The sequence below is a fragment of the Mytilus trossulus genome, chromosome 11 (assembly GCF_036588685.1).
Source record: "Mytilus trossulus isolate FHL-02 chromosome 11, PNRI_Mtr1.1.1.hap1, whole genome shotgun sequence".
Classification (NCBI taxonomy): Eukaryota; Metazoa; Mollusca; class Bivalvia; order Mytilida; family Mytilidae; genus Mytilus; species Mytilus trossulus.
In genome coordinates, this window is record NC_086383.1 from 41,717,038 (window position 1) to 41,731,297 (window position 14,260).

The following is a 14,260-nucleotide window of genomic DNA, read 5'->3' on the forward strand; positions in this document are numbered from 1 at the left end:
GTAGGAAATATCTTTTATGATATGACATATTAATAAGTAAGAAGCCTATTGTTTAAGTCTGTATAATGTCTCTATCCTTGTAATACATGTACTTTCTATCCTTATGGCTATGATTCTAATATCAGAACACAAAACATAACAATACAGTATCCGAATACTCACACGTAGACCATTAATATAAACTTCACGTGTTCATAACCAATGAGAACAGGCACTAATTCAGACCGACACTAATTAAGGCAGACACTTTTATTAAAAAAAACCCATAGGTTTATGGGGACAAGATAACTTTTTTAAAGCCCTCACCCTCTTTTCCAATATCCATCTTTTGTGTTTACTTTTAATTTCGAAAAATAACGGTTTTTAGAAAAAAGGAGGAGGACTAAAACTAAATTATGTACGATCTCTAAGTACATATGATCAGAAAAAGAACCATTAAACTTTATATAATACTATTTAGTGTATACTATTTTACAAGACTTAATTAACGTCTTTATTTTTCAAATCAGTTTTATAACTGTATAATGCATGATGAATATACATATTATTATATTTTGATTTTATACAATATTGTTATTAACCTTTAATTTAGAAAAAAGAAGACAAGGGTCAAATTTTAGTTTTTTAGCAAATAATTTTAATAACCAAAACACAAGTTCATATTTATTCGGGTCAATATCTAGACATTTATAGGACACAATCTAGGTAAAGGGTGTATTAAGTGTGTTCGTCCTATCGGTCATTACCTTGGCAGTAACCTTGACGCAGTCCTGGGGTCATTCAATTGATTCATACAGGTGTATTTGTTCCGTATGACCTCTTTAAGGTCACCGGAATTGTGACACTTAATATATAGATATCGTTAAAAGACACGGGGTTATGGTAAAGTATATCAAAGTCCACGAATACTATGTATATTATAAATTAATATAGAAGAGATATAATAGAGAAATCGTCTGTCTAGGGATATCATCATATATTAGCTTCGAAATCAATAACGATTAATATGCAAATGTACTTTGAAATTTTAGTTCATTTAACTAATAGGTTTTTTTTCTAGATATAAATAAGAAGATGTGATATGATTGCCAACGAGAAAACTATCTACAAGAGACCAAATGACACAAAAATTAACAAATTATAAAATGGTTGGTGGTTACAGAGAAATGCTCTTCAATACTTATAAAACACCTCTTGTTATTATATAAGCATCTATTGAAATATTTTTGTTGGCATTCAAGGAATAGATACCATATAAAATATTGACATTCGAGGACGACACCGCAATGAGACAACTATCCACAAAAGACAAGACATTTACAACTATAGGTCACCGTACGGCCTTCAATAATGAGCAAAGCCCATTCCGCATAGTCAGCTATAAAATGCCATGAAAAGACAACTGAATATAACAATTCAGACAAGAAAACTAACGGTCTAATTTATGTACAAAAATGAACGGAAAACAAATATGTAACGCATCAATGCAAAAAACGACAAACACAGAATTACAGGCTTCTGACTTGGGACAGGCACATACACACAGAATGTGACTAAGTTAAACATGTTAGCGGGATCCCAATCCTTTCTCTAATCTGGGAGAGTGATGTAACAGTACAACATAAGAACACACTATAAAAATCAGTGGAAAAAGGCTTAACTCATCAGATGGATGCAAATAGTAAACATCTAAAAATCACCGAGAGGATGTAGAGTTTAGTACATGTATGACGTCCAATTTTACTGAACTTGTACACATTTATGTACACAAATATGAACCATTCTCCATGAATTAATGATCGGCGGATACAAATATTGTGGCATTTGTTTTTGGTTGGGTACATGCTGCGTAGTCTTCATTTTGCATATATATGTAGCTATATAGTGCATTGCAGTCTTTTTCTTGTCAGTTCGTCGTTTTTTCGGTTTTTGATGTGGTATATTCATCGGGGCTCAAATAACGTTGATGTAAGAAGTATATTTTTACGGATTTTATCACGAGTTGGTTGACCGTTACGGAATAACCGTTTCAAAAATGATATCGGACAGGTTCCTTATGTTGTTACTACAATACCCTTCCAATTTCGCGAATGGGACATACCGAATTAAGACTATTTACCGGAATTGTAATAATATAAGCAACATGACGGGTACCGCATGTGGAGAAGGATCTGTCAACCCTTCCGGAGCACATGCGATCACCCAGAGTTTTTGGTGGGGTTCGTTTTGCTAAGTCTTTAGTTTTCTATGTTAGGTCTTCTGTACTATTGTTTGTCTGTTTGTCTTTTTATTTTTGGCCATGGCGTTGTCAGTTTGTTTTCAATCTATGAGTTTGACTGTCCCTCTTGTGTATTTCGTCCCTCTTTAATGTAACGATTTTTAACAATGAAAATAAAAAAAAAACATGTTAGTACTAGTCCACGGTAAAAAGTCCCGACATGACTGATGTGAAATGATTGAAACAAAAATAATAAGTGACTAACCTATAAAAAATACAATCGCTAAAAGAAAAAAACTCATATGACAACAAAAAAAAACCTACACATATGGCACCACTGAATTACAGACTCCTGATTTGCGACAGGCACATAAATAATGTGTAGAATAAAACTTTTTGGGGTCCTCGATCCGCCCTTATCCTGGAATAATGGTTTAACTGCACAACACAAGAACACACTAAATATTAGTGGCAAACAGCTGAACTCAATAGGTCAGTAAGAAGCACAAACAAAAGTCCACTTTAGTCCAATAGACACATTGCACTTATATAATTCAATTATTGAAAGCTAGTTTATAGCCAACTTTAACTTTAACTATCGCATACATCATGTTTTCATCACTAAGGCAGCAACCATTTGATTTTCAGGGGGGGGGGGGGGGGGCTATGTTTTTTTTTCTGTGCAAACTTCTTTTTTCGCGACAAACTGAAAACATTTTTTTTCTTTCAATGTTAGCATTACATAAAGTGGCAGCTGAGGGTGAAACAAACAATTTATTTTTTCTCAGTGTCCAATACAAATTAATTTTTCAACAAAACCTGGAAACAAACTTTTTTTTCCAAAAAAAAACCATAGCCCCCCCCCCCCCCCCCCCCCCCCCGAAAATCAAATGGCTGCCTAAAGTATCAGTCATTATACATCCTATAGAATAAAATAAAAAACGTCATACACATCCGGAGAAATTCATGACCTTATGCATTATTAACATGTAGTGAAATATACACACACCATTTGAAGGGACCAATTAATTGTATTGCCGAAACGTTCATATATAATGTTAACTTGAGTGGTATAAATCTGGAATGGTTTAAACATTCATTCATTCAATTTCGATTAAATCATTTACCAGTTACAGCAATCTTGTGAGTTTTATTCATATCTAAATTGGTGAGTGTTTTTGTTACCAACGTCCTATCTGGCCACTGAATCTCAACGGAAATAACACTGTTATTACCTAACCCAATATGGGCGACTGGTTCCATCTGACAAAGGTAACCAGATCCGCCATCAATAACCCGAGTTAATTTTCTACCGTCAGAAAGAGTCGCAGTAACTCTTGTTCCTCTGGCAGGAGCACCATACCTAGTGACCGGAAGTATACGAATCCAATTATTTTCTGAACCCGGTCCGACTTGGAATACAGTCAATGGTTGCCCATTGGATTCCCCATGAGAGAGAATTAAATCAAGTTTCCCGTCACCATTCATATCGGCCACAGCGCCACCCGTTCCACATCCGGTTGGCTCTCTAGCTTTACCAATACGAACCTTCTTTATAGAAACTTTCTTTTCATTGATGGGAATAACAGTAAAAAGCTTGTTAGGTTGTTGTTTATTATTTCGGCCACAAATATTATTGAAAAACACTTCTAAATTCCCATCATTGTCAAAATCTTTAGCTATCACTGTTCGAACAAGCGTCGGATTCCGGAATGCTTTTGTCGCTACGTTTCTAAATTTAATCTCGCCTTTTTTGTTTTTGCGTTGTAAAAATAATCGATGATTGCCATCCCAGTTTCCATAGGTAATATCGATTAATCCATCGTTATTGAAATCGGCAAGTGCGATCCCTCTACCATTTTCATTCTCATCAATCGTACCCGTTTCGTTTGCTCTATCAGTGAACTGGCCACTGCCATTATTTTCAAAAAGAAAATTACCCCCTGGGTTGCCTCTCCAAGGATTGCCCTCGTTGTCGAAAAATATATCTGAATATCCATTTCCAAGAATTGGCCCAACAGCAATTCCACGACCACCCGTTGCTTTGTCGATTCCAGCCTCGCTTGCCGCATTTTTTAGTGCAATGAATCCACTTGAAACATCGTTTCGATTGTTTTGTGCATCCATTTCAATTAAAGCAAACTTTCCTGTGCCGCCTGTCGAATATGTTGCTACAATAAATGAATATATACCATTTCCGAATCTATCAATACATGCCACAGAGCGTCCAGCAAAATGTTTGGCGTCCAAATTTCTGTTCACTTGATCGGAAAATAGGTCAACGTATGCCGCATTTCTATATTTAAATAACTTGTCCCCGTAAGATGCACGTCCAGCATAGGCATTATTTGTGTTTAGAAAATATATCTCCTCTTTCCCATCACCATCGATATCACAAGCGGCCACACCTATCGCCTGACCCCTTACGTCCATCAATGATTCGAATTTTGTTCCTTTTTGAGCCAAATCTACCAATCGTTTACGGTTATTGTCATAACTTAAAACAAAGTTCTTTCCATTATATCCAGCAACAATCCACTCAAAAGTACCGTCATGGTCGACGTCTGAAACAGCGACTCCATAGTTTAGTTGAGAAGTGTTTAGTCCTTTCAACCATTTGGTTGACTTAAACATAGGCTTTTCTAAACACACGTGACTCCTGATGCTTAGACACAGCAATGTAATGTACAACAGATACATTCCAAAACTGTAGTGTTGCCAAAGTTTCGCTAACTGTTAATTATATAACTTACTATCCTTTTTAGATAGTAAAACAGTTTTAGGAGCTTATATTCAATATCTTCGGTGATACAACAATGAATACTAGCTTTAGTAAACGTGTCATCTGTTGGTCATTATAATGGTTGTACTACATTTGACCTTAGGCTGCAATTTACATCCCTTACATAGTTACAATCGATATCAGCTTTTCATAGGGGAAAATGTAAACAAATTGTTATATAAAAGTATTCATTTTCTTTATTGTTTGACGTGAAACAAACAATCAATATCTTTAATTATGTCTTAATTCATGATATATTAATGATGTTACATTGTGTCATTTATTTGGCATATAATTACTGTGTTATGAAACGGTGTTTTGTAACGTGTTATGAAACAGCCATAGTAAATTTCCACGTGTCTTTACATGCTTGTTTGGAAAATAACGTGTCCCTAACATTGCCATCAGTACGTTATATTGATTTATTGTTTTAACAAAATTAAGTTACAACGGAAATATTGGAAAACGTAAAAAGTGCTAAAAAATTGTATATATTCAACATTGAGGAACTTCTATTTCATTAAACTATTTATAATAATAAAAAATAGACTAAACAAATATGAAAATAAGAATAAAATGCAACGGATACATGTAAAAATAATTTTAAGTGCAAATTTCGAGAGGAGTTTATAATTCATGTGCAAGACATTTCATGTTATTAATATAGAAAACTATGTGTTTCATCATATTTACGACTGTATGTTAACGTTACTAAGAGAGGGACGAAAGATACCAAAGGGACACTCAAACTCATAAATCTAAAACAAACTGACAACGCCATGGCTAAAAAGAAAAAAGACAAACAGACAAACAATAGTACACATGACACAACAACGAATAGACAACACGAACCCCACCAAAAAACTAGGGGTGATCTCAGGTGCTACGGAAGGGTAAGCAGATCCTGCTCCACATGTGGCACCCTTCGTTTTGTTTATATGATAACAAATCCGGTAAACAGACTAAAACAGAACATTTTGGTTTGATTATTTGTTTTCCAACGACAAATAAAATTAGAAAAAAACAAGTCCACAAAGCACTACATTGTAAAGACCGCACCAGCAACCTGGGCTTAAATCGGGTGCTCCGGAAGTTCCTGTTACAATAGCATCAACCCTGATTTTGTGCATTGTAAGTACACGTTCGAAGTTGTCAAAGTTGCAAAAAAGCAAACAACAAAAGAATGTTTACATCATCACTAATCAAGACTTTATCATCTATTTCTTGAATTTGAGAAGTATTTGTTTCGTTCATTCATAAGTATACTAGTTGTTCAACAAGGATGGCAATGGCGTTACATTGATAAAGGTTTACACAAAAAAACAAACATTACACATAACAAAAACACCAAAGCATAACACATTTAAATAATTCTTTACTAGAACACACCCGTGATATCGCGGGTCCTTGACTGAATTAAGGTATATATAACTATAAATATAGTATAGTATAAATTGACATTTTGTGTATATATTAAATATTCTGGTGGATGGAACTATTATTTGTGTGATAATTCAATATATATTCGTGGAGGTGGATGTTACTCCAGCTATAATTGGAGGTGTGCCTTGACTGGCAGAATTTATTATACAGATTACAGATTACAGATTATGCGCAAGCCTTATTTTAGTATTAGTATTGTCATCTGATGAAGTCATGCCGATTATAAGATACAGTTTTTCTCTGCTTTCAAATCTTTCTGTTTGAACCCGTCGAACTGGAACTTATCAATTATTGGTAATATTAATTATTTGGAAAACAAAAGGTCCTGGAATGGAGTATTTTTTAATCAATAACATTGTCCTATATTAGTTATAAATAAAGATGAATTCTTTGATTCGCTGTTTTACGTCATGTATGCCCACTAACAAATTGAAAACTGTTCCTCATTTTTAGTCTTGTTATCTTAGAAAGTCTTACTGATCAAAATACTACAATAGGTTGCTATTTGACAATTTAGTAGTGTCAACCCTGTGATTTATATGAACCGTGTATATAGCATATTAACCCTGAATACACCGTTTGGTGGTGCGCCTGTCAGATGCGAAACGTACAGATAAGGTAATAGGTAACAGGTGAATATACTATTGGTATCGGTATCGGACTCGACCCGGAACTTCTTAATTATTGGCAATATTAATAAAGTGGAAAACAAAAGGGCCTGGAGTGGTGTAATTTTAAATCTACACCTTTGTACTATATTAGTTATATATAAAGTTGAATTCTTTGAATCGTCGTTTTTACGTGATGACGGCTGAAAAATTGGACCTCGTAATTTTAGTATTATAGATATATTTCATGTGTCCTAAACGCTTTTTTGGATTACAATCCAATAGAAGCGCTAAATTTTCTATTTTCGAATACTAAAAGTACTTGAAATCCAAGGATAATGTTAAAACTGAAATAAATGAAGAGCCATATCACCAACAAAACATATGACCATAATCAAGGACAGCGATTGGATCTCAATTGGTAAAAGTTTTGCCATACGAATGAACATCGGTCAAATGTCGTTTGTTTTTACCAGTACTTCAGAAGAAAATGAATTGATTACGTTCAATTCTCGAAAATCTTTTAAGAATACAGGAAACAGAACATATGAAAAATCCAATTGACTTTCAAAAGGACTTTGATTAATGAAGATACCAGTAGTGCACTGTTGTTCAGGTTTCGTTCATCGATTGAGAAGAGACACATTATGACAACAAAGCAAAACTAGGGAAATTGATTTAAATCTAAAAAGATAAGCATAAGAACAGGATAAAAGTCACAAAAATACTGAACTCAAAACTAAATTCAAAACAGAAAGTCAATAACCAAAGGTAGAAAGCTCAAACACACCCAAGAAATAGATAATAACTGTTATACTCCTGACTTGATAGAGGCATTTTCTTATGTTCAAAATTGAGGATTTAACTTGATTATATATATATATAGCTAGAGAAATCTCTGACTTGTGTGACAGTCAAATAAAATTCCAGGATACATATGTGTGAACAAAATAATCCGACATTGCAGAAAATCAGTCAAGTTTGTGTTATAATCTTAATCACTATAACACAAACAAATATGTCAACAAAGACAAACAAAAAGGCATATAGACAAATCATATTAGCACAAACGAAAGAAAAGAATACAAAATTGAATATATAACTATAAATACACAATAATGCATTGACTTGATGTACAAGAAACCCGAGCCACGTCGAATGAATTATACTTTTGTTAAAGGTACTTACAGGGAAAGTATTTATTTTATCATACAATGTAATTGGTTTTAATAATATCATTTTCAGATCTTGGTATTTTCTTAAATAAACACTACGTCAACATAGTTATGGTTGATGGAAGCACCTATAAATGAACCCACAATTAATCTTTCTACTTGATTTTATACCTTATAGTAAATATGCAACCTGCTGTTAAACATAAATGAATGAACACTACATTCACCTCAGACATTCACCTAAATTAATCAGCGCTCTAAAGATCACCCCCTTTGCCTTAGTGAGGGACACACAATATTTTATTTAATTTATAAAAAGTACTTATATTTTATCTTTACAAATCAATGACGCATTTAGTGTTGCAGCTATTGAACACCGATGTAAGGCTAACTTTATATACGACTTTCAAATTCGTTGAATTTCCAGTAGATTTCCTCTGTCACAATGCTTATGTTATTACGTCACAATAAGAATTGATTATTCACTAACACAACGTACTACGTTTGACCTCGGGTCAACCGGTGTAACTCATTCATAAAAATATTACTCGAGATTGATCTATAGTACTGTTAGTTTTAAATTAAGCATATAACCTTAGTAAGTGAGCCTCTTGAATAATTATTCATAGTTTCTTATTCTTCTTTAAACATCTAAAGAAAATCAATAACTGTTTGTACTGAAAGTTAGACAAGGCGAAGTCATGCTCTAAATAAACATTTTATTTTCCATATTGTTACTATTAATAGCATTTATCCTTATCGTTATCCTGTTGACGTATTGAAATATTATTTGTTGATGAGTTTTCTTCTGTTAGAGGATACATTTTGAAGTAAGAAATTTCCTGCACACCACACCTATAATTGTTTAATAGTTATCAAATACACCAAGATTATAATTTAATACGCCAGACGCGCGTTTCGTCTACATAAGACTCACCAGTGACGATCAGATCAAAAAAGTTATAAAGCCAAACAAGTACAAAGTTGAAGAACATTGAGGACCCAAAATACCAACAATGATGTGCCAAATACGGCTAAGGTGATCTTTTCCTGGGATAAGAAAATCTTTGTTTTTTTCGAAAAATGTAGAATTTCGTAACAGGAAATAAGAAATTTGGAAAATGGGAAAATATGTGATGCATAGAAACAAGGGGGTTTAGGCAGCAACCATTTGATTTTCTGGGGGGGGGGGGGGGGGGGGGGGGGGGGGGGCTATGGTTTTTTTTTTCTGTGCAAACTTTTTTTTTCGCCTTCGACGAAGAACAATCTATTTTTTTTACCGACAAACCGAAAACAATTTTTTTCTTTCAATTTTAGCATTACATATAGTGGCAGCTGAGGGTGAAACAAACAATTTTTTTTTCTCAGGGTCCAAAACAAATTATTTTTTTCACCAAAACCTGGAAACAAACTTTTTTTTCCAAAAAAAAACCATAGCCCCCCCCCCCCCCCCCCCCCCAGAAAATCAAATGGTTGCTGCCTTAATCAATAAAGTTATTTCACTAGGTTAAAGTATGTTTCGTTAGCATATGAAAAAAATCCTTATTCATTAAAGGAACTATTCATAATTCATATAACATCAAAACATCTATATATTATATTAAGTTTAACACGAACAACAAAATATCAGCACAAGAACTTCAAGAAGGAACGTCAGCTCACCTTAGAGCTGCGTGTGAAGACTCGTTGAAAGAAAAATAAGTGACTATTCTAAATGCACTGGAAAGGTAAGAATATCCTGTTCCATTAGTATCATATCTCAATTTGCTATATTGATAATTAAGACGATCAGTCTGTGATTTCACAAAATGCATGTGAACGTTCACGTTTGGCAGAACTATTAATAATCAACATATTTTAGCTGTGATTTTCTTCGATTTAAAAAGAAATTTCTGTCAGAAGCACCTAATGTCACCTCAATGTTGGTTGGGGTTCGTGTTGCTAAGTCTGTAGTTTTCTATGTTGAGTCTTGTGTACTTTAGCTTGTTTGTTTGTTTGTTTATCTTTCTTTCTTTTTTAGCCATTGAGTTGTCCGCTTATTGTCGATCTTTAAGTTTAAATGTCCCTCTAGTATTTACTGCCCCCCCTTTTTTTTTAAACTGTTTTGTATTATTAATAAATGAGCATGTCGTTTGACTACGATGGCAAATCTTTAACTTGATCCAAAGTGATTGTTAAAACTGACATAAAATGAAAATAACACTTTTTAAATTACAAGAGTTTTCCCAGATGTACCTTCATCAGAAGGGCTCAAAGTGAAATACAATGTATTTGAAAACCAAAATTGTAGATGAGCCTAAAAAATTTAAAATCTAAGATCAAAATAACCGGATATTATTGGTAAATGGTTTGGCATGCGAACTTGAATCTATTCCATATATTACAACGATTGGCTCGATACCTCTAATTCATAGTGAACACTCATTCCTTAATTATGTATTTAGTACAAGAGATATGTGTTTACAGAAAGTAAAGGTTTGCAACTCTCTTAAATAAGTCTAAACAAACCCGGATTCGGTAGTATTTTAAACCTGTGTCTATGTTTTATGAATGCAAGCATTCTTAAATTTTGTATACTGTCATCACAGAAACGTGGGTCGAATAATTTTTGATGTAGTATTTGACGTGTAAAATGCATATTATAGGCGACATTAGTTTACCTATGAAGGAATCTAAGAAATCCGCTTCGAAGTAACATTGAAAATTTCAGAAAAAAGACTTCACGGCAATTAATATATGCATCTTTATATTGAATGAAGTGTATGATATGTTCCAACATTATACCCTGTTCTTAAGTAGTTAATTTTCCAGGGGCACTATTTGCATTGATGATAGATTTTCTTGAGTTTCAAATCTGACGGAAAAAGTAGAATAACAAAAAATACTGAACTCCGAGGAAAATTCAAAACAGAAAGTCCCTAATCAAAAGGCAAACTTATATAAGCTGAAACAAACCAAACGCATGGATAACAAATGTCAAAATCCTTACTTGGTACATACGACTTTCGTGTCTGGGATGTGTGAATTTTACCTACTAGCATAAGGGATAATTTCACTTGGAAATTAAATAGATTTAGGCAACAGTAGTTTACCAATTTTCAGAAATCACAAATCTTCTGAGAGGAGACAAACCAAGGCAACAAACCAAAACTGCAGATCCAATTAACACCAAAAAGGAAGTGTAAACTTTTTTTAACAGGAAATGCTGCGCACTGACAAGAGTGTACCTGTGTATAAAGTACTAACAGGGAAAACCTTTCTTTGTGTTTTAACCATAAAATGAAACTGAAACCAATGCTACATTTTGATAATTTGATAAAAAAAAAATGGGAAAACAAAGTTATGTTGAATAGAAGTAATTATCCTGGTGACAAAATTGTAGTCAATTGCTGATATGAACAGTTACCAAAAAAGCTTAGAGTATTCGTAGCAACTATAAATTAAATAAAACTTACGAAAAATGATACTTTTTTTACTTGTTTCAAAACCTTATAGTAAATATGCACTGCAGTAATTCATAAATGAATTAAAACTATATGATTTTCATTAAATAAATCACAATAAATCTCCACTGCTGACTTCGTTTGACTCATTGAGGTACATGAAAAGGTCGACCTAATGCATAAAAGAGATACTATTATTTATTTTCTCTATAAAAACTAATTATGCATTTATTGTTGCAGATATTGCAAACAGCTATAAAGGTAAATTTATGTACGACCTTCACATTCGTGCATTTCGTGATATTTCATATGTCACAATGTTTATGCTATTACGTCACAGCAGAACTGATTGTATAACCTGTATAACTCATTCATAAAAATATATTTTCCAGTTTGTTACTAATTATAGCATTTATTTACAGAGTAATGATACTTATCATGTTGACTTATCCGTTTGTCAGTTTGTTCTTCTGTCCTAATTGTATACCCACCAGCAATCATAAACAAATATGCAGATTTGGTAATTTAAAATTTCAGCAGACTAAGGTACTCACTAACTGTGCATGCTTATCGGATTTTATGTTTTGATTGAAATGCTAAATTAACTTGTATAGACCTCAACAATACTTCATGCAAACGAGAAAGGGTCTAGACGGTATGATTTTAAATTACAGCCCATTTAGTTGAAATTAAACATAAAAGTAACATAGTACATGAAGCTCTGTAATGAGTTTAAAGACAACACAGAGAGTAAACATGGTAAAGCAACGTGACAAATTGCGCTGCATATTTATTTTAAGTGTTTTATTTTTCCAAGGAGTGTAGCATTAGTCATCATGATATTAAAAGCGCACATTTGATACGATGTGCATTTCATCTATTGTCAAATGGATATTACATTGATTGTATTACTACTTATTCAATATTTTCTGCTACTTTTACTATTTATAAGATGATTGTAATCAATTGTAAAAAAAAAGCAAGGGATATAGGGTACTTATCCATGACCAAAAAAAATTCAGTATATGCACAGCAAAACACACGATTAGCAAAGGAACAGCGCTTTTATTGCCGTTCTTCTTCCCAAAGTAACAATATATAAATAAGGCAAAAACTCTCACCTACAAGTTTGAGATGTACGTCCCCTAGCATGTTTGTTTCTGAGATCTAAGAATTAAAAGTCTTATTAAAAAGAATAAAACTTACTATACATAAGATGAACAAAATAAAATGACTTTGATTATCTTAGTTTAGCTAACATAATGGGACAGTAAGACATTCAAATACATAGGGTGCAACATAAAACAACAAAAGCTCAGCCCATGGACGTGAACTCACAAGACAGAGTGCTTATGAAGACTCGTAGACTCATGAAAAAAAAACCGAAATACAACGTCGACTTGAAACGTTAACGATTTAAAGGATAGCATATAAAGTAAACAGAAAAAAGTTACTGCGTTCCTCAATTCATGTAGATAACATTTCATTTTCTGAATGTTTTAGCAAAGAAGAGTTGCATTCCTTTTCGAAAGTCTTGTATTCGTAATCAAATTAATGTATTGTGCATTCCATTCCCCCCCCCCGTTTTATTTATAAAACCTATCTAAATTATAAGTTTTCTATGTAAGAATATAACTGATCTTGCCATATGACTCAATAACATTTTGTGAAACAATTTTAGCATTATTTATATTTGTTTGAAGAAGGGATGTCAACTCGGAGAACAATTACTTATCTAGTACTAGTTGGTTTTATTGAGCGATACCCGGGTACTCGCTGGGAAATATATCTTCTTCATTTTGCGTTTAAACTTTGACGTTGAACGGTCTTATATAAGAATATGGGACAAAGGATTACACTTCGTTATTGATAGCTCGTTAATCACAAGTACTTATTTTGTCTTATTGAGTGAAAAAACAATAATCTAATCATTCAATATAGTTTAATGAAAACTTATTGAATACAAGGAAAAACCATATCAAACAATACTACTTTTACTTTTCACTGATGGTCACCAAGCGATGCCACGATTTTCTTTTATTTGAGAACATTTTCTTGTTAATTATTATAATTATTTCGTTTTTACATTGTAAATTACAGTCTTGCAGACCGAAATATTTGCTATAATGGTACCGATGTGACGGAAAGGTTTATGTATGTTTGTTTTAAAGTGCTAGCCTAGGTATAATACCCTACGTATTTTCCGAGGTATTTCAAACGACAAATTGCCATAAGCATTCTACACAAAGTCTAGTTTATTTACTAGTATGATTATTCAGTGAGACCTATTTAATGTTTGAAAGGAGAATCATGAGAAGATCAACTTTAAATAAAGAAGGAATCAGATTATTCAAGTATAGTTTTAGTATTCAATATTCGGTACTATAGCCAAATACTCAAGTAAACGAGTACTCTTTGACATCCCTAGTTTAAATGTATGGCTGAATATATCATATATAGCATAATAACAAAAAACTGCAACAGCAGCGTAGCTCCTTACTGAAAAAATCAGCCTCCTGCAAACATTTGCTGCAAGTCTGCTGCGAACTTGCTGCAGACTTGCAGCGAACACAGAAACCGTGTTTGCAGCG

The 14,260-nt window shown here is 33.2% G+C and overlaps 1 protein-coding gene across 1 annotated transcript; it reads right to left on the reverse strand.

The window, feature by feature from the left end:
- Positions 1 to 3,117: 3,117 nt before the first annotated feature.
- LOC134691129 (cartilage acidic protein 1-like) lies at positions 3,118 to 5,177 on the reverse strand. Its single transcript, XM_063551401.1, has one exon. It carries the CDS (start codon positions 4,916 to 4,918, stop codon positions 3,338 to 3,340), a length of 1,581 nt encoding a protein of 526 aa, XP_063407471.1. The 5' UTR covers positions 4,919 to 5,177; the 3' UTR covers positions 3,118 to 3,337.
- Between the last annotated feature and the right edge of the window lie 9,083 nt (positions 5,178 to 14,260).